This window comes from Myotis daubentonii, chromosome 7, assembly GCF_963259705.1.
Source record: "Myotis daubentonii chromosome 7, mMyoDau2.1, whole genome shotgun sequence".
Lineage (NCBI taxonomy): Eukaryota > Metazoa > Chordata > Mammalia > Chiroptera > Vespertilionidae > Myotis > Myotis daubentonii.
In genome coordinates this window covers 94,976,976-94,998,709 of record NC_081846.1, presented here as the reverse complement: position 1 = coordinate 94,998,709, position 21,734 = coordinate 94,976,976, and the positions used below count along the sequence as shown (strand labels likewise).

The 21,734-nt window shown below is 45.2% G+C and overlaps 1 protein-coding gene and 1 long non-coding RNA gene across 5 annotated transcripts in view; one reads left to right on the top strand and one right to left on the bottom strand.

The window, feature by feature from the left end:
• UGGT1 (UDP-glucose glycoprotein glucosyltransferase 1) overlaps window positions 1-21,734 on the bottom strand; it is a 173,858-nt gene that overhangs the window by 27,298 nt on the left and 124,826 nt on the right. For all 4 annotated transcript variants that reach the window (XM_059704829.1, XM_059704832.1, XM_059704831.1 and 1 more), the window contains 6 exons: window positions 18,464-18,559; window positions 12,204-12,306; window positions 11,446-11,525; window positions 8,532-8,721; window positions 3,076-3,234; window positions 1,838-1,923 (listed from right to left, as the gene is read on the bottom strand). In XM_059704829.1, the coding sequence (XP_059560812.1) occupies window positions 1,838-1,923; window positions 3,076-3,234; window positions 8,532-8,721; window positions 11,446-11,525; window positions 12,204-12,306; window positions 18,464-18,559 (714 nt within the window). The remainder of the gene's footprint in view (window positions 1-1,837; window positions 1,924-3,075; window positions 3,235-8,531; window positions 8,722-11,445; window positions 11,526-12,203; window positions 12,307-18,463; window positions 18,560-21,734) is intronic.
• On the top strand, window positions 15,491-16,652 carry LOC132238750 (uncharacterized). Its single transcript, XR_009453873.1, has 2 exons — window positions 15,491-15,574; window positions 16,278-16,652. It is a non-coding gene; the product is annotated as an uncharacterized LOC132238750 (long non-coding RNA).

Genomic DNA, 21,734 nt, shown 5'->3' with positions numbered 1-21,734 from the left:
AGGGGCCAGAGGCGCAGGGCGGGCCCAGCAAGAGGATCCTGGGATCTCTGTGGGCTGACTCCCTGTCTCCTGAAGTGAAAGGCTCTTGCCGGCAGCAGTGTGCCTGGACCCTGCACCCACTGACCCTACTGTGCAGCCAGAGTGGGGAGGAAGGCAAGGTGGTGGCTGTTTCACAGCTGCCTGCAGCGTCCCTCCAAGGACTATCAGTGTGGGATGAATGAGGGCTACCCTGACCCAAGAAAACCAGAGCGAAGGAGCCGCTGCCCACAGGCCTGCAGCCACAGCCTGTTCTACACGGTCCCGCTACACAGCCTGGGCATCAGCGGCACCAACCTTGGGCTCGCCGGGAGGCTGTGGAACTTTCTGGAGGGCTTGGACATGCAAAGGAAAGGCCTTCAGGGGGAGGGGTGCCAGGCCCGAGGACATCTGGGGCACCCTGTGGGTGGCACTGTCTACGTTAGGCCAGAGTGATGCCTATAGGGTTGCTGATGCCCGGGATCTGCTACCCTCTTAGCTATGTTCGGCCTGCCCCAGTGACAGTGGGATGGGCTGCCCTGTGAGTGTCCACTTAGAGGGGATCCACTCGGGCTATGATTCCCTCTCCTGTACGGGCCGACTAAGGGTGGGCTGATGACCATAAGCGTCATGGCCTCCAGGAGCAGCCTGGACGCCAGGTGGGTGCCTACCTTCCCGCCACGCTGTCTCTGAGTCCCTTGGTAATTCAAGGGCTGCACATCCAACTACAGATCTGCCCACCATGCCCTTCACTGCTGCTGCTTTCTGGGCAAGCCCAGAGGCATGGGTGCCTGTGGGCACCAGCTGCCGTTTCTCATAGGCCCTCGTCTCATAGGACCTCAGACCACGTCTGCGAGGTCTGTTCCTCCCCCTCACTGGGAGTCGGGGGCCTTCTGCGGTGGCCTCTGCGATGACCACATCAGGTGGGATGTGTCAGGAGCGGGCTGAGTTGTGGCAGGTGCTCCGAGGTCTGTTATTCTTGGGCCTCTCCTGGCTGTCACTCAGCTTCCCTGGGTACCAGGCTGCGTGAGTGATGCTGGCACCACTCCCTGCGGATCCTCGAGCGCTGCTGGGGTCACCTGCTACAAGTATTGGGGGGAGAAGGAAGGCTCATCTGTGGACTTAGCCTAGAAGGGCCAGGTGGGCTCCGAGCACGGGTGCTGCCCTGTGGCCTCTACTGGGAGGAGAGAGCAGGGAAGGACATGCTGAGCCCCTCCTCTGGGAAAGACCGGTGAGGAGGAGCAAGCCAGCTCTTTGGAAGCTGGTTCAGCACGGCGCCTCTCCAGGTCCCCAGCAGAGGGAGTGAGTGCTACCTGAGGCCTCTCCTGTGTTTCCTGCGCGTTTCGGGGGGCGATGAACACCTACCCCCTGAGGATCTCTGCAAGGTGGAGAGACTGCAAGGAGGGAGCATCCCAGCCTCTGCTCCATGGTCTCCTGCGTGGGGTGCTACGCTGACCCCCAGAAACGGCTGCTGAGCCTCTTGCCTCGTCTTTAGTAGCTAATGGTCAGAAACTTTTTTTTTTTTTTTTTAACAACCATGGTCCCAACGATTTAAAAATAAAACTGTAAAAATGTTTGTAAAACTGACACGGATCTAAAAACGTGACAACTTGACCATACTTATTAGTACTGGGAAGTATTACCATCCAATTCCACACTGACAGTTCTTCCATGTTTAATTTCCTGGGAAAGCACTGTTCATCACAGTACGATTATAAATTAAACTCTGATACCCTGGCTAACTGCCAATGCAGTATTCAATTTGAGCTGATTTTCAGAGCAAAATGCTCTGAAAAGATGTACTAGCACCACTTAATCCTACCTGTAGATCCTGTAAATATCTTCGGAACGGCCCTTCCTCAGTCTGAGAATCCAAGCTCCTGGGTTGGCTTTTAACTGGAAGTAACCCTAGGATAAGAAGAAAAGACAAATTTTAGTAGGAGTCCAAGAACAGAGTAAATCTCTTGAAAATGCACATATTTATACCCTAAATCTGCTTCTTTAGAACATTTTGGAAAACATAAGAAATACGCACACACATTTCATTAGCTGTCAGAGCAATGACATCGTCGCACATGGAGCCTCTGAAAAACTCCACCGTACGTTTGTGAGAGCGAGGGTGCAAAGCAAGTAATGTCTTAACTATTATTATGAAAGTAATTTTGACCTCAGAGACCCATTGAAAGCACTGCTAAGGGTTCCCAACCACACTTTGAGAACTGCTAACCTAGGGTAATGTGTGTTCTGTGGCGTATTCTGCAGCTTTTAAAACAATGAGGCGGATCTGTATGCACTGTCATATAACAAGATGCAGAACAACGGAACAGACAAACGCGAACACACAAAACAAATTTAAATATTTCATACTTAGATATATGCATGCAAATACATAGAAAATTCTAGAAGAATTGTGGTTAATTTTAGGAAGAGGAACTGGTGGCTTAATAATGGAGAATGTTTGCTTTATCTGTATTTGAATAAATGATCACAAGGAGGTTGTATACATGTATTGCTGGTGTCATGAAAATAAATAGCTTCTCTTTATCTTTGAAAAAAAAGACAAATTTTAGTTCTCTTTCAAACATCAATATCCTGTTTCTGAGGAACAGTTATTTCTTTTTTGAAATAATAGTCACCTATATTTAAAATAAGATAGCTATAAACAAATCAGTGCAACTCAAAAAAAATCTACATATTAGAAACACTAGAAAAATACAGGCCAGTCAAGCCAAGAAGCCTGCCCTTGAGCCGCCCTTCAGTGAAGAATCAATGTGTAATGGAGGAAGATGCACGCCTCCAACGAAAAGGAAACGCTATCAGGTCAGAAGCAATGTATTTTCAGGCTCCAATTTGGTTTAGAATAGACAATTCCAGCATGTTTTCTTCTAAAGCGACATATAATTACAACCTATAATTTAAACAGGATTTTTATTTTGACCAAATGTAGTTAATCATGAATTTTAATCTCACTCATGTTCAGAATGCTAACGGCTCCATCATAAATTGTAGTGCCGAAGGGCACATGACTTGGTACCCCCGCCTCGATGCACTGATCATTACCAGGTTGGCCATCACAATGGTGTCCATGACGACGGGGCTGGCTGAAGTTCCCAACGTGAACTGCAGGCCTCGCGGAGGCTGCCCGGTGGTGATGTCATAGCAGTGACCTTCTAGGAGGAGGTACTCCAGCTCGTACTCAGCAGCCACTACGCTGTCCACCTGCAACACCACAATGCCATCACTTAAAGACTACTTGGCAATCAAGAGAAACAAACTACATGTAACTACATGGATGAAACTAAAATGCGTGATGCAAAGTGAACGAAGCCTTTATGTTTAAGGGTGACATATCGTATGACACATTTATAAGAAATTCAAAGAAAGTACAACTTCAGTGACAGAAAGCACATCAGCAGTTGCCTGGGCCAAGAGTGAGAAGGGCACTGCCTGCAAGGGGCACAGGGAAGCTTTCAGGGGGAATGACTTCTCTGTAACTTCATTGGCTTGTGGCTGCAGACAGTATACACTTTTAAAAACTAAGGTGGGTTGAAAAGAGATAAAAAAAAAAATACATAAAAAACAGTAAGGAGATTACTCCACAAGCAGGATGGGAAGATTCTAACTAGAAAGGTAGCACAGGGCAAGCACTGAACATAAACTGCCAAACAAATCTACAGGTCTAAAAGCTAACTAATGGAGAAGATAGAAAAGACAATCCTACAAGGATTCGTTTACATAAGATAACATGGAAACAATGAGAAAAATCCAAGAAACATCAGAAATGCAAATTCATCTTGACCTTCAGAATACAGCTGAAAATACTGCTATTCTAAATGCAAATGTCCAAATGTTCTAATAGCTCCATAATGGCATAGAATCATCCGTGTTCTACACCAACTGGCAAAGTTATCACTGATTCCTTGCAGAAAACATAGCTGCAGTGTCTTGGGGCAGCTTGGATTTCGCTTATTAAAGAGTTTCTGTCCCAGGCTTGGCTTTGTAACCCGAGCCAATGCTGCTGATACACTCTTGGAGCTACTATGTGTTAACACTGCAATGCTAACCTAAATTCCAGAAGTGCAGTAACAAGAGCTAAGAGGTAAGCCTCCAGGACCACACCAAGACACATCAGAATTAAAATGCCAAGAGCAAAAGACAAAGAGAGAAGCTGAAAAGCAGCAAGAGAAAGACAGTCAGTTACCTACAAGGGAGTACCCATACGAATGTCAGCTGATTTCTCAACAGAAACTTTGCAGGCCAGAAGGGAGTGGCAAGAAATATTCAAAGTGATGAATGCCAAGAACCTACAACCAAGATTACTTTACCCAGCAAAGCTATCATTCAGAATTGAAGGTCAGATAAAGAGCTTCACAGATAAGGAAAAGCTAAAGGAGTTCATCACCACCAAACCAGGATTATATGAAATGCTGAAAGGTATCCTTTAAGAAGAAGAAGAAGAAAAAGGCAAAGATACAAATTATGAACAACAAATACACATCTATCAACAAGTGAATCTAAAAATCAAGTGGATAAATAATCTGATGAACAGAATAAACTGGTGAATATAGTAGAATCGGGCATAGAAAGGGAGTGGACTGACTATTCTTGGGGGGGAAAGGGGTGTGGGGGGTGTGGGAAGAGACTGAACAAAAATTGTGCACCTATGGATGAGGACAGTGGGGGGGGGGGCGTGAGGGCGGAGTGGGAACCGGGTGGAGGGGAGCTATGGGGGGGAAAAGAGGAATAACTGTAATAATCTGAATAAAAATTTATTAAAAAAATATATTAAAAAAAGAAAAAGAGGTAAGCCTCCACCTGCTCACCAAGTCTAGGCCCTGAATGTGCAGTGCAATGCAGAGAAACAAGAGAAAGCCTTGGGGGGGTGTGTGTGGGAGAGATCAACCAAAGAACTTATATGCATATATGCATAATCCATGGACACAGACAGTAGTGTAGTGAAGGCCTGGGTCGGGGCGACATGTATGGGATGGAGCAGGTTAATGGGGAAAAGGAGGGGGACATCTGTAATACTTTCAACAATAAAGATAAATTTAAAAAATAATCTATAATAAAAAAAGTGTAATATGCTAATTAGACCAGACAGCCAAATGACCTTCAGATGTCCTTCCGGATGACCTCCTGGACGAAGCCAGGGCTGTGAGGGCCAAGCCCTTTGCACAAATTTCGTGCATCAGGCCTCTAGTCTATATATATATATAAAAAAGCCTAAGTGACCATTCGACCGTTACCTATAATGCGCACTGACCACCAGGGGGCAGACGCTCAACACAAAGACATGGAAACATGGAACAGATGGTTGAATTTCAGAGGGAAGGGGGAATGGGGAAGGGCGGGAAGAGATTAACCAAAGATCTTATATGCGTACTAGAGCCGAAACCAGCCGTTTGACATCCCCTGAAGGGTCCCCGATTGTGAGAGGGTGCAGTCCAGGCCGGGGGACCCCGCCAGCGCATGAATTTGTGCACCAGGCCTCTAGTAATAATAGAAAAGAGCACAAAAGCTCTGAAGATATGGAAGAAACCTTGTTTTGCATCTCATTCTCTACCTCCTTGTACTGCTCTTTAGTAGTTCTTGTGGCTATTTCATAGCCTCTTCAACAAAAGCTGGTTCCTCGGGAGCAAGACTATATTTCCTATTTCTTAAAAATATAGTGGATAGGTCCTAACTGGTTTGGCTCAGTGGATAGAGCGTTGGCCTGCGGACTGAAGGGTCCCAGGTTCGGTTCCGGTCAAGGGCATGTACCTTGATTGCGGGCACATTCCCAGTAGGAGGTGTGCAGGAGGCAGCTGATCGATGTTTCTTTTTCTTTTTTTTTTTAAAAGAACTTTTATTTATTTATTTTTTTAATATATTTTATTGATTTTTCACAGAGAGGAAGGGAGAGAGATAGAAAGTTAGAAACATCGATGAGAGAGAAACATTGATCAGCTGCCTCCTGCACATCTCCCACTGGGGATGTGCCCGCAACCCAGGTACATGCCCTTGACCGGAACTGAACCCGGGACCCTTCAGTCCACAGGCCGACGCTCCATCCACTGAGCCAAACCGGTTTCGGCAGCTGATCGATGTTTCTAACTCTCTATCCCTCTCCCTTCCTCTCTGTAAAAAAAAAATCAATAAAATGTATTTTAAAAAAATATGGTGGACAGGATTGGGGTGGGGAATAAGGTAAGTGTTTACACACAAACACTCCTCCCTAACTCAGTACCTACAGGACCCTTCTTAAAGAAACTAGACTTATTTAACCTCATGAAAAAAAGACCGAAATCCTTTGGTGGCTATTTTTAAGTTACTGATCTTCCAATTCCCAAGAAAACAGAAAACAGAGAAAAATCAGTGAAGCCAAAAGCTGGTTCTTCAAAAATATCAACAAATTGACAAACTTTTAGCTAGAATGACCAGGACAAAGAAAGAGAGAAGAGCCAATTTACTGAAATTAGCAAGGAAACAGGAGACATTGCTACTAAAACTAAAAGGCTGTATTTGCCCGGGGTGGGAATGACTGGGGGGGTGGGGGGAGTATCAATTGGGAAAAAGGAGACATATGTAAAACTGTAGACAATCAAAAGAATAAAAATAAAATAATAAAATAAAAAATAAAAAGGGAAAAGAAAAGGCTATATGAAAATGTTATGAATAACTGTATGCCAACAAATTAGATAACCTGGTAGAAAGAGAAATTCCTAAGATATAAAAACTCTGAAAACTGACAAGCTGAAACAGAAAATCTAAATAGGCCCATAACAAGAGATTGAGTTAGTAATTTTTAAATTTCCCAATTAGGCAAGAAAATTAAAGAAATCCAGTTTGGAAAGAAAGAAGTAAAATTACCCCTATTTGAAGGTGACATGATCTTGCACAGGCTTGTATATACTAAAACTACAAAACGTTATTGAAAGAAATTAGAGACTTAAATAAATGGAAAAACAGCCATATTCATGGATCAGAACACAGTATTGTTAAATGGCAAATCTCCAAATCTAGGGATTTAATGTAATACCTATCAAAATCCCACAGCCTTTTCTGCAGATATTAACAAGCTGATTCCAAAAGGCAAAAAAGACAAAATAAACTTGAAAAAGAAACAAAATGAGAAAACTCACACATACCCATTTCAAAACTCATTACAAAGCCATGTGGTATTAACATGTGGTACTGGCCTAAGGGTAGACACAGATCAATGGAATGGAACTGAGAGTCTAGAATTAAATCTTCACATTTAGGATTAATTCATCTTCAACAAAGGTGCCAAGACCATTCAGCTGGGGAAAGAACAGTCTTTTCAATAAATGATGCAACTGAAAATCCACTGAGAGAATAAAGCTGACACCCTCATACTATACACAAAAATAACTCAAAATGAATCAAAGACCTAAATATAAGAGTTTAAAATTTTGGAAGTCTTAGAAGAAAACATAGGAGCAAACCTTTGCGACCTGGTATTAAACAATGGTTTCTCAAGTAGAACACCCACCAAAAGCAAATACAACAAAAGAAATAAGTAGGTAAATCAGACTTTATCAAATTTAAAACATCTGTGCTTCACAGGACATTATCCAGAAAGTGAAAATACAACCCATGGAATGAAAAAAACTTATTTGCCAATAATATATTTGATAAGGAACAGTATCCAGGCTATATAAAGAACTCTTACAATCTGACAAAGACAAGCAATTTTTAAAAATTGGCAAAATATTTGAATACAGATTGCTTCAAAGATGGTATACAGATGACCAACAAACACATTAAAAAATGCCTATCATCATTTGTCATTGGGTCAGGAATGGAAAATGGTATAGTCACTTCGGAAAACAGCTCAGCCATCCTTCAAAAGGTCAAACATAGAATTATCATACAATCTAGCAATTCCACTTGTAAGTATATACCCAAGGGAAATAAAAGCATATCTATAAAAATTTGTGCACGAATGTTCATAGAAGCATTAATCATAATAGCCAAAAAGTAGAAGCAACCCAAATGTCTATCAATGAGTGAATAATTGACATATGGTCTCTCCATACTATGGAATATAATCTGGCAATAAATTATCTGGCAATGTGCTAATATATGCTACAACAAGGATGAATTTTGAAAATAAGTTAAGTGAGAGAAGGCAGTCCTAAAAATATGATTCCATTTAGATGAAATGTCAGAACAGGCAAATCCACAGAGACACAGTGGTGGTGGCCAGAAGGAATGAGAGTGACTGCGAACGGTTATGGAGTGTCCTTAAGGGGGACGGAAACATCCTGTAATCAGGCAGTGATGCTGGTTACAGGGCTGTTTGAGTATATGAAAACTACTCAACTGTACATTTTAAAAGTGTGAATTTTATGGTACGGGAATCAGATCTGGATGAAGTTATTATTTTAAAGAATATAATTGTGCCTGAATATTGACATCTCAAAGGCCTGCCGAGACGGTGGTCCAGTCTATCCAGTCAGGGACTATCACCACTACACATGATTAACGCTTGGACGCAGTAACACCCTTACCTCTTCTAAGTAAATGTTATCCAGGTCATATGGCGTTCTGACAGACTCTACCATCCAGCTCTCAGGTGTGTTCAAATTCAGAGTGAACAGAGGAGACTGTGGCATATCCAAAAATTTGGCTATTGGACCCTTAGCAAAACTATTGTCTGAAGTGAAAGAAATCTCTGGTTCTAAGACATAACGGTAAAAGCTGAAATTAAAAAGAAAAGTGTTAGTTTTTTAAAAAAATACAACCACAGCCCTTGAGATTACAGGTCTCCATAAAGGTAAACTGGCTTATAACAAACAGATTTGGAAGGTTTCCTTCCAGATTGGGAAAGTGTTTCCAAAACTGTTTCTTGACCTAACTAGCCACCTGTGGTTGTTGAAGATGCAAAGAAGAGCCAGAGGAATAGGACCGAGAGGGAGGCCACCCCTTCCTGTACTGCTGTGGGGGCTGCTCGTGGGGTTGCAGGCATTTCCTGAGTGTTTCCTCTCTTCAGTGAGAAAAACTCATTTTTATCTTACAAAGTCCTAAATGGTGACTGGGTTGTCAGATGCATCCTGAAGACACTGTATGTAATAATTTAAACATTTCTCCTGAACAAGGGCAATGGTGGGAGCTGGGAACTCATTTGTCTCTTTCAAATACTGTTTAAATTCACTTAGAATCAGTCCTAGCCAGTTTGGCTCAGTGGATAGCGTGTCAGCCTGTGGACCGAAGGGTCCTGTGTTGGACTCTGGTCAAGGGCATGTTACCCCAGTTGCAGGCTCCTCCCTGGCCCAGGCCCTGGTCCGGGCTCATGCAGGAGGCAAGCAATCAATGTGTTTCTCGACTGGGAGACCGACCAGCCAACCTCCTGCATCCCCTCCCCCCAGCCAGCCCGTGATCGGGGCGGGCTGGCCGGCCCCCACCATGCACTGGTAAATAAACAAACTCACTTAGAATCTAACCTATAGAACACAGCATATTTGTAAATTGGAAATTTCCCACAGCCCCAACATGTGTCACACTATTACTATTAACTGCTTTTTGTCTCTTTTTTCCTAAGGACCATTTCAAAGCTCAGAGGAAGCATGCCCTCCTTCTGAAGATGCACAAAGGAGCCTCCGTAAGTCCCTCGGACACACACACTCCAACGTGAGATAACTGCTCTTATCCTATCTAATAAAAGAGAAAGATGGTAATTGGCGTATGACTGCTACCCTTCCCATTGGCTAATCAGGGAGATATGCAAATTAACTGCCAGTCAAGATGGCGGCCGGCAGCCAGGCAGCTGATGTGAACAGGGAGGCTTGCTTGCTTCAGTGACAGAGGATTCCCTGCCTGACTTGCCGGCCTCTCAGCTGCAACTCTAAGTAACTATGTTGCAAATATAGAAGCTAAAAAAACCCCAGAAACCTGCTTTACTCAGCGGGGCTCAAGCCAGCCGGACCGCAACATTGTATCAAATACAGATGGTAAACAAAGGCCAGAAACCTGTTTTCAGCAGCCGAGGCCTCAGAGCTAAAGCTGGCCCAGAATAAAAAAGAAAAAAGGAAAAAAGGAGCGGTTGGGAGCTTCAGTCACCCATCAGCCTGAAAACGGCCCTCAGCCACTCAGCCAGACTGGCCAGGCACCCCAGTGGGGACTCCCACCCTGATCCAGGACACCCTTCAGGGCAAACCAGCCAGCCCCAACCCGTGTACCAGGCCTCTATTCTATATAGTAAAAGGGTAATATGCCTCCCGGCACCGGGATCAGCGGAGCCACGAGGCCTCCCAGCACTGGGATCAGCGTGACAGGGGGCAGCGCCCAAACCCCCTGATCTCCTTGCGGCTCTGTGTGTGACAGGGTGCAGCGCCCCACCCCCCCCACCTCACAGGCCCTGCTCTGTGTGTGACGGGGTAGAGCCATAATCTCCCCATCGGCCCTGCCCCGAGTGTGACAGTGGTGGCGCCCCAACCCCCTGATCGGCCCTGCTCTGTGGGTGATAGAGGGCGGCGCCCCAACCCCCTGATCCACCCTGCTCTGTGTGTGACAGGGTACGGAGCCCCAACCCCCTGATCCACCCTGCTCTGTGTGTGACAGGTGGCGGTGCCCCAACTCCCCTATTGGCCCTACTCTGTGCGTGACAGGGGTGAGCTCCTCAACCCCCTGATCAGCCCTGCTCTGTGCATGACAGGGGGAGCTCCCCAACCCCCTGATCCGCCCTGCTCTGTGCGTGACAGGGGGTGGCACCGCAACTTTCCTATCGACCCTGCCTTGAGTGTGACAGGGGGCGGTGCCCCAACCCCCCAATCGGCCGTACCCTGAGCGTGACTAGGGGTGGCATCGCAACCTCCAGATCCACCCTGCTCTGTGCATGACAGGGGGCGGCGCCCCAACTCCCCAATTGGCCCTGCTCTGAGCCGGACCAGGGGCTGCACCTAGGGATTGGGCCTGCACTCTGCCACCCGGGAGCAGGCCTAAGCCAGCAGGTCGTAATCTCCCGAGGGGTCCCACACTGTGAGAGGGCACAGGCCGGGCTGAGGGACCCCCTCTCCCCCCTGAGTGCACAAATTTTTGTGCACCGGGCCTCTAGTTTTAAGATAAAAAAGCCCGGACCAGTCTTTTCTCAACACGGCACAGAGAGGTAAATTTAATAGCTACACTGATCACATGTTCTAAAATTAGAGAACTGTATAATTCTGACCAATGAGAGAGACAGAGATAGAGATAGAGATAGAGAGAGAGAGAGAGAGAGAGAGAGAGGAGCACAGTGCAGGGAGTGTGGCTAGTGCCACAGAAGTGCTCCCACACCCACACCCAGAGAGTTCCTACAACTGCTGATTAGAGCGGGGAGTTAGCAAACCTAAGCATTCAGTAAGTGATCTTTTCAAATATGACAATCCATCTATAAATCCAGCTTTTAGATGTTTGTCAATTGTTGATTTCTTAAAGAGCTTGCTTTACCTTTTTAAAGGCATGTCAGAAAGTTTAGATTGGCAGTTCATAAACACTCTTAGATTCATGTTGATCAGCTGAGTTAACACCTAAAAGAGCAAACCAGATGACAAAACATAAATTTATCTCTTGATACTAAAAGACAGAACATTTCTTAATATCACAAGAAAAGAGACACACTCTGGCGCACAATCTAAATCACACACACACACATGCCGTGGCCACTGCCAGCCACCGCCCCACGCAGGCATGAGGCAGCAGCATGTTTCAAGACTCCTCAGTGCGGCTTAGATACTATGGTATGAAACCACACGCACACAAACACCCACACAGAAGGTCAGTTCATTACACTTCATTAAAACCTTATACTTAAAGAAGAAAACCACAACATAAAACAAGTTGAAGCAACTGTCTTCTAGGCAGAGCTCTTTTAAATGTTCTCAAAACGGTCACACCTTATACATATCTAAAAGACATGCTAGTTGTAAAAGGGAGAATGATAAAGCAAACCTTTTTAGCTCTTCACCACAAATTACAGTACGGCATAATCAATTTAATTCAAAGGCATTTTGCTCTAAGTAAGGATAATTTTTTTCTTCATTACAGGAGCCAACCAATCAAACCTGTACCAGCTAAGGTTACGAAGCTGTTTGCAGAGCCGTTGCCACTCTGCATGAAGACGTTAGCTCCCCCAAGAGGCCTGACGGGGTTTCCAATGCCCTCTGAGGATAACTAAGGGACACTGACGGCCTCTGCGCTGTCCGTACCAAGAGCAGCGGGGCCAGTCTCTGGGCCTCTCTGGTGACAGGGTCAAGGATGGCCACGACATCAAAGTACGTCACTCCTTCTTTTGGCCTCAGTTTAACTGCACTACAGAGATCAAAAGAGAAAGCATTAATCTGGAGGAAAACAAGAAACAAAGTTAATTTGTTTTTGCCACAGGGGTTTGGAGGGGCATGGGGTAGGGCAGAGTCCAATATAATTTATCAGTCCTCTTAGCATTTCAAAAAAACCTTAGCTCTAGAACAAGGCCAGCTGGTGGCGAGTAGAGCAAACGTCAAAGAATGCAGGGGTTCACCGATCTTGATGTACACGGGAGTCACCTGGGGGCCTCATTTCAGTGGATATGCTGCCAGAAGTCGGGGCTGGGGCCAGAGAACGCATTGCCCACCCTCTCCCCAACAGTGCGCGCCACTGGTCCAGGGACACGCTTTAGGGCAAGGATGCACATACCCACAATTCACACCTCCGTTCTTGAAAAATAGCTTCTGATATAAAGCAAATACTAATACAAACCCAATAAAAAGAATTTCTCTAATTATAATCTGTATCGTAACAAAATCTGCAATTAGGGCATTTTAATTGTATAAGACTCATGGAGAAAGGGGTGTTCTAGATCAGCGGTCGCCAACCGGTCGTCCATGAGGTCCAAAAGGTTGGCGACTACTGTTCTAGAGAGAAGAGTTCTTGCTCCGGATTCCCCATCTTGGCCATGGAAGGGTCAGCCAGGAAACATGCTTTCTGTGGCAGTGACTAGGTCAGAGTTATTTCCTCAAAGTACGGAGTGATAAGAAGATGGATGCCAATGGGAAAATCCAACCAGGGTCTGAGCAAGGAGACAGAAGTTTCACCCACTGGCAACGTAAGAGTTCAGAAGGCACACAAGTGAGGAAGGAGAGGGCCTCATTCTAGCCTGGAATCGTCAGTCTGCTCACACCTGATCTCCCCAGGGCTGGGTGAGCCAGCACAGGTCAGCCACACCACTCTGCTCAGGCGGGTGTGTCAGACCCCGGAGGGCAGGGCGGGCTCTCTACCTGAAGCTTCCCTGCTGCCTCTAAGGGGCGATGAGGATGTACACACGCCCACTCAGGCAAAGGCCACACACACCAATTTAGGGGATCCTCCTAAAGACACGTTACTATTAAATCTCACGAGGAGGAAACAAACCAGACTGTGAAACATTCCACACGACCACTGGTCTGCACTCTTTAAAAAGTCAGTCATAAAAGACAAAAAGAAAACAAAGAAAAAAAGAAGGAGCAGGTAACTATTTTAGATTAAAGGAGACTGATCAATACGAAGTAATGAAATAGCTGCAAATGTCATTACTAGGGCGATGGAGAGATTTGAGCTGTGCATTATTTAATGTGACTGTATCAGGATTAAGTTGCTGGGGCATGCTAAGAAGGCCTGTGGAAAGACTGGTACTTGGGTGAGACATGCTGAAGAATTTAGGCATGATGTGTAAGGATGTCTGAAACATGGTTTCAAGTAATTCAGAAAATACGTGAGCGCACATGTTTGTATGCAAACATACAAATATAGTTTAGATGTACTATACACACGCACAGATGAGAGATAAATGTGGCATTTGTTAACCATCGGTGAATCTAGTGCTCTGGGGCCGACCGCTGGCGTTCGGCTGCAAGGAGACACCGTCCTGCGGAGCCGGTCCTTCTCCGAACCGCCCGCTGGGCCTGTGGCGGAGGGGCAACAGACAGCCAGGGATGTGGCGGACACATGCATGAGGCGTCGGCTTGCTTCACATTGTCTTACGCAGTACTCCCTTCTTCAGTGTTCTGCGGCATGGCCTGAACACGTTACGTGTAAGCTGGGGGTATGTGTTTCTGCACGCTGTGAAAGGAACACCTTTTGAAACTCCTGGCCAGGGTAAAGCAAGGCTCCTAACTCCGTGGGAACAACTAGACTATGGAGTACAGTTTACATGTTCACGCAAGTTTTTCACAGTTTCTCCAATAATTCTGTGTAGTAGAGCTCAGGAAGTATGTCTCAGCGCTGCGGCTGTTGCAATGGTGTGAGCACACTCCACCATGACATGCGTCCTCGGCACACCAGGAAGTAGCAATGCCCACCTGAACTAACTCCTAGAACCACATGCATAGTACCCCAGCCTTTCAGCCATTGGTCGCCTATAGCAACGTGTCTCCCTCTGATTGGTCGCCTATAGCAACATGTCTCCCTCTGATTGGTCCCCTCATGCTATATATACCCCTGTAGTTCCTCAATTAAACGGATCTGCGTCAATGAACCTGGTCCCCGGGGTCATGCATGCAGACGCCCTAGTGGGTTGGGGCCCCGTCGTCCTCACCCCCGAGGGATCCCCTGCTTCAATTCTGTATTTTCTGGAAGTTGCTATACGAAGTATGCTCTAGCTCACTTCATGCTGAACACAGCTCTCCTGAGTGTGCCAGCTCCCAAAGTGCCACAGCTACATGTGTTCGGACTTTGGAATTAACAAGTATTGAAAGGCTTTGGAACTGAAGGAAAGCGTTTACAGCTGCTGAGTCACCTATAAGGAAGGAGTGGGCAGTGAACTGCACTGCTCCCATGATAGTGTGAAATGAGAGGTTTTTGCGTTGGAGAGCCTAGTGCTGGTTCTCATGTGCTGTGTGAAGTGCGGATTCTTAACGGGAGGCTGCCTGTGCTTAATGCATCTGGTACCTTTCTCAAGAGAGGCTTCAGAGGGAGGCTGGGCAGGCCCAGCTTGTAAGTTAAATGGCTATAAAATGAGGGTGTAGCAGATAAATCCAAGGAAATAAGATTTATAAGAAACTAAGACCAGCTCAGTTTATAATGAATGGGCATTATGTCAGGAGAAGAAACTTTCCAATCATTCCGTCATGGTCAGTTTAAGCCAACTTACATGTAAACCAAAATCATCTCTTACAAGTCTAATGTAGATTGTTTTTATTGCGATATATATTCCTCTTGTGCTGTATAAGAGGATATATGCTCTCTTGTTTTATATAAGCCAATTCCTACTTTGTGAGTGTACTTTTTTTTCTCTCATTTTGCTGGCTCAACACTGTGTGTTGAGGGATGAGATCATTTTCACATTAAGTTACTGAGTTCACGAAGGTCCATGTTCAAGACTGACTGGCGATAGAAGATAGTTAGGCATCTTACAAACAGCCTCCGAGTCAGCCTTCTAATTTTGAAACAAAATTGGGTTTTCTGCCTTTGCAGACCCAAGGCTGCTAAACCAATTAAGAAAATAATTTATTTCACAGTTCAAGTATATTGTAACTCAAAAGTCTCTGCTCATTTGATTGAGCAGCCTAATTATTTAGGTCTGCCATTCTTTAGGGAAGGAAATACAAAATGGACAGTTGCCGGGGTCCAACCCCAGCAGGTCCAGGGGTTCCCAAAGGTGTGGACGGAGTCGGCAAAGAAGGAATGACACGGAGACAGCGTTCAGTTGATCAGCAGCCTAGCCAGGATCTCTAGCCAGGATCTCCAGCCAAGTTCTGGTTAGGATCTCCAGCCAGGTTCTGCAGGTTCTCCAGCCAGGTTCAGTAGCCAGGTTCTAGTCAGGTTCTCTTGCCAATTTCTGTAGTCAGGTTCAGTCCAGGATCTTTTGCCATGTTCTCTCCAGCGAAGTTCTTCTGTCTCTAGAGAACGTTCTGTGTAGGTTCTGTGCCTAGGTTCTGTCTCTCTTGGTTCTGTCTTCTAAGCTCTGTGTCTTGTTGTCTTGTTACATCTGTATTTATACCAGTTCATTCAATCCTATCAATCTCTATTACAAAGGTTAGGGCGTTTCTTATCTCCATTCCAGGGAGTAAAGATTATGTAGCTTAAGCATGATTGTTCGTAGTTAAAGTGATTAATTACCCGCCTGGCACTTAGTTGAGGGGTTTTATTCCCTCCCTAACTTCAGGGGAAAATCCCTACTTGGGGAAACAACCTTTCTCAGAGAGGAGACCTTGGTTAAAACACATAGTGCCAAGAAGGTGAGCAAACATTTTAAGAACAGTATGCCATATATGCCAGGTCCTTTGAAACAGCAAGGATGGACCGGCTCCCGGCAGACAGTGATACAGCCAACTTGTGGACTGGCAGCAACTGCTTCTCTAGCACTAGTACCAAAGTTATTAGGGGAGTCTTTTCCAGCAGGTCTGTAGTAAAGATAATACCATCTTTCCTTCGTCCTCCTGCTCTCAGTCCTCATACTGCCCCCAATATTTGGACTTTGAGTACATGAGTCTTCACATAGGTAACCCAATATGGTAACTGTTTCCAAAGCAGCAGCCATACGGAATTCTTGTGACTAGAGAAGCTCCCTATAGTTGCTGACATTAATTGCAAGAAGTAACTATATACAACTTTGAGAAGTAAATATTTCCAAAAAACAAAGTTCTGATATGGGATGAAATTGAGAAACCTAGTAATATTTGTAAACAAAATTGAATTAAAAATTATAGACCAACTTAAAATCAATTTTTTTCAATAAACTGACTTTTGGGGAAAACGATCCTTTTATATTGCAAAAGTATTGACTTTAGAAATCAGCTGTATGACAATGCCTTTGTCTGTCTTTTCCCATGTATTTTCCCCCCGTATATTTTTAAATACTTCAATAACATTTTTCTTTGGTGTAGGGAAAAAAAAAGGTAAATCTAGGTTAAATATATTTGGGTGTTCACTGTAATAGTCTTTCAACTATTCTCTTGGTTTGAAACTTTTCCAAATAAAAAACTGGGGGGAAAAGGAAAGGACATCCTCATAATGCTAAACGCATTTTTATTTTATTGAAAACAAAACAGTTTTCAACAAAAGATGAACAAGGAAAGTGTTCTAACAAACTCTGTTTCTTTTTGAATATCAGAAAATTACAATTGATCCATGTAATTAAATGCTTTCTGTTTTCTGAAAGGGTGCAGTCAGAACTATTTCAGATGGATTTAGAAATAAATGTCAACTTTTAGACAACTGAGATCTATATATAAGTTTTACATATGAATATGAGTACATATGAAAACCATATGCCAGACAAATTTTCCAGTCATGTAAGAACTTCTACACAGACTTTATATGAAAAATAGATGGGTCTGAAGCAGTGGTCAGCAAACTGCGGCTCGTGAGTCACATGTGGCTCTTTGGCCCCTTGAGTGTGGCTCTTCCACAAAATACCGACTCCTGCGCATGGGCCACGAAGTTTTAATCGCACTGTACATGCGCGCCCGCACGTGGTATTTTGTGGAAGAGCCACACTCAAGGGGCCAAAGAGCCGCATGTGGCTCGCGAGCCCAGTTTGCCGACCACTGGTCTGAGGGAAAGGCAACCTAAGACTTTCGTGCTCGCGAGGTGCCGCCCGCGGCTGCGGCCGCGCACTGCCTCGGGCCTAGCTGCTCTCAGGCATGAACTCACAGAGAAATGGGCCCAAGTGACAGAAATGGTTCTGCAACAGTGGGCGTCAGCATTTGCTCAGGAAGCTTTGGGAGACACTGTTTACTCTCGTTAGCCTGACGTTGGAGCAAAGCGAACACGAGTGTGGTGGTTTAGAAAGAGTGAAAGCTGCCCATGAACTTGACTCGCCCTGTCGGGAAGCAACTGAAAGCAATGAAGCTCCTGCAAGGATCCAGGATTGTCAGCAGATCTTGTGAAGAGGGAACCAGTGAGTGAAGAAGCAGGAGAAACAGACAGTCTACTGGCAAGGAAAATGGAGCCCCCGAATAGAGCAGATGCGACACCGTAACTAGCATCTTAAGTTCGTGGAGGACAGGACGTAGCCCATTTAGTAACACCAATGGGAAAAGAAACTACTTACAGCAATGCTCCTGGGAGAAAATGCCCTGGACTTTCTAATGACTGCAGATACGACAACATGCATCTCTCAACGCCCTATGATTTTCAGGTGAGGCTACAGTTATAACACTCAGAATTCCTGAAATTATCTGTGGTAAAATCCAGTTATAAAAATCATGTAATTCAAGGATAACATTGTAATCTTAAGCCTTATATAACACTGTAACTTTCAAAATATGTACTGATCTTTCTATTGGATATAACCAGCAGTGGAGAAAAGTTTTGTTAGTTGTACAGTGTCTGATGACAAACAAAACTATGTTAATTTTACAATATACTGTACTTGCTGGTGCTATTTTTATACAGAAAAGCAACAGCCCTGTAGGAAAACAAGGAACAGTTTAGTAATAAAACATTCAAGTTCATTAAAAAAAGAGTTTAATATTCAAGGATACACACAAATTCAATGTTAGTCCCATACCTGTGTCTGTCTTCAAAAAACTGGTACTCGATTCTCGTGTCTCCTTTTGGTTGAGCGGACAGGAGAGCATCCACCTTCATGACCAAGTCACTTGCCCTGAAAGATGTGGTTGGTAAAGATTCAACATCTCTTTAAGCTGAAAGTTTTTCCAATTATTGCTGAACATAGTATAATCAGCCAGAGTAGTGAACCCAACAAGATGGCTTGAAGAAAGTATGAACTTTGTACCAACAGGCATGAGAAAAGTACTGATTTTGAGAATGGTTAGTTTTATAACTCTGGGGAAGGTACTGATTTTTCCTTATGTGAATGGAGATGATATTTTGCAAGTGGTTGTACGTCGATCTATGAACCAGGAGGTCACGGTTCGATTCCCAGCCAGGGCACATGCCTGGCTTGTGAGCTCGATCCCCAGTGTGGGGCATGCAGGAGGCAGCTGATCCATGATTTTCTCTGATCATTGATGTTTCTATCTCTCTCTTCCTCTCTCTGAAATCAATAAAAATATACTAAAAAAAAAAAAAAAAGGAAACTTCATAAAGGCTCAGAGGGCACCACGATCAAACAGCCGCAGCTGAGCTTCCAAAAGCTGAGAACAGTCTCGTGCCTGCAGGCCTGGTCACACACGAAAGCTGTGCCTGTGATGAGGGAAGGGTGCGCTCCAAGGTGGAGCAGCATGGGCATCAGTGAAAAGACCTAGGCGGGCACGGTAATGTTAACAGTGTTAGAACCCATCATTTGGCAGCCCCGTAACTACCTTATCTCCCTAAATTCACCCAGGACAGGCTCAGCGCCATCTCTGGTTAATGAAAGGCAAGGCTTCTGGGCAATTCTACACTACTCCACAAAGGCTCCAAGGGGCTACTCCCTAAACCCCTGCAGAAAGAGGGAGGGACCCACGAGCACACACCATACCAAGCCCCTTCCTATGCCCATGACAGGGTGCCTCAAGTCATGGGCACCTCCTGGCCTGCATTAGGGAACTGCTCAGGGCGTCACTTCAGAGCCACGGAGGTAAAAGGGTACCTCTTGATCTGTAAGGAAAAAAAGATCCCTTGCCATATCACCCAAGACTTGGCAAAGAGACTATTTGGCAACTACTGAAGTCAAATGGTACAGCCTCTATGACAGCACTGATAGGAGGGCTGGGAACATGGAAAAGACTGGCCCCACATCCATGTATACCACTTAAGAATTAAATAGGTTACCTTGGGCCCTAGCTGGTTTGACTCAGTGGATAGAGCGTCAGCCTGCAGACTGAAGGGTCCTGGGTTCAATACTGGCCAAGGGCACGTACCTCAGTTGCAGGTTCCTCCCTGCCCTGCTCAGGGAGCGTGCAGGAGGCAACCAATCAAAATATCACAGTGATATTTCTCTCTGTCTTTCCCTCTCTCTTCTACTCGCTCTAAAAATCAATGGAAAAATATCCTTGGGTGAGGATTAAAAAGAAAGAAAGAAAGGGATACCTCGTCTTCAGAAGTGCCCCTGAGGTGCCAGGGGTCCCAGCCCCACACCAAGCCCCCTGCCAGGGTTCCAGTGCCAGAAAGAGAAGTCCCCATAAGTTCTGGGTGTAAAACCAGCAGGGATTGTGGCTGAGTGACACAGAGGCTGCTGGAGTCCCAGGTGTTCCTCTTAAAGGGCCAGCACATGAACTTACTCAAACTCACTCATTCTGAGCTCCAGTGCTGGGGCAGTGGCTCAAAAGGCACATCAGGGACATTCAGGGAGGAACTGAAGTGTCTGGCATCAGAGTGGGAGCTGAAGAGCTAGCCTTCTCCCAGAAAGAAGTGCTGGCAGAGGCCACTGCTCCTCTGCTGAGCCACCACTACACCATAGAGCCAGCAGGCGGGAGCCCGATCTGAGTCTCTGTCAACCTGGCCAACACTGTTTGCCCCATCTTGATGACTCCCTGAGACCCTGCCCCATCCAACTTACACACCCACCTAAGCCATTTCCATCCTAAAATCTGTTAAAAGTTCACAAACCCCACACAAGCGGCATCTGGTCAAGGCATGCCATATACTTTTTGCTAAGTGGCTCCAAGCTGGGCACTAGCAGCAACTGGTCACAGTACATAGTCTGATCTTTCTTAGGCTCCTCCAAGCCCACCACAAGTAGCAGCCATCTGCAGATTGTTTTGTAGGTCATGCTGGGTAGCCCTCCGCAGGGTACAGGTGGCAGCTGATTTTGGCCTGCCCCTCCAGGTAGGCCCCAGAGCCAGCACAACTGGTGGTCAGCTTCAGACCATGCAAGTTCACCACCCAAATACTACCACAAGTGACACATTCAAGGGGTGAACTCTTCGGGCATCAGGGCTCTGGTGAAGTGATGAGTATTGCTCCATCAGGTCAGCCCCTGCACAACAGCTCCCCATTGTGGTTGCAACTAATCCTCGCAGCCAATCAGCCTGGGGATAAATTCCTTCCACTGACCTGTCCAAAGCAATCAAGGTTCCATCATAACAAGAGGGGGCACACAACCCACATGGGGCACACCAGTGCGGTGATCAAGGAGGCTCTTTCCTCTACTGGGCCCTCCAGGATTACTAATACAATAGGCCACTCTACCAAGACCAGGATATACAGCAGCTCTACCGAATACAAAGAAGCAAAACACATCAATGCATCCAAAATGATGAGACAAAGAAACATGTCCCAAATGAAACAACAGAACAATACTCCAGAAAAAGAACTAAAAAAATGGAGAGAAGCAATCTACCAGATGCAGAGTTCAAAGCACAGGTTATAAGCATGCTCAGTGAGAACTTCAACAAAAAGATAGGAAACATAAAAATGGAGGTAGGAATCATAAAAAAATAACCAATCAGAAATGAAGACTAAAAGAACTGAAATGAGAAATACACTACAGGGAATCAACAGCAGAGTAGATAAAGCAGAGGGTCAAATTAGCAATTAGAAAAGGAAGCAGAAAACACCCAATCTGAATGGAAAAAAAGAATTTAAAAAAGGTGATAGTTTAAGGGACCTCTGGGTAGCATGACAACATTCACATCATAGGGGTACCAGAAGGAAAAAAGAGGAAGCAAGGAAATGAAAACCTAGTTGAAGAAATAATGACAGAAAACTTCCCTAACCTGAAGGAAAAAGACACGCAAGTCCAGGAAGCACAGACTCCCAAACAAGATGAACCCAAAGAGGCCACACCAACACACATCATGATTAAAATGCCAAAAGTTAAAGACAAAGAGATAATCTTAAAAGCAGCAAGAGAAAAGCATAAGCTTCCATGAGACTATCAGCTCATTTCTCAA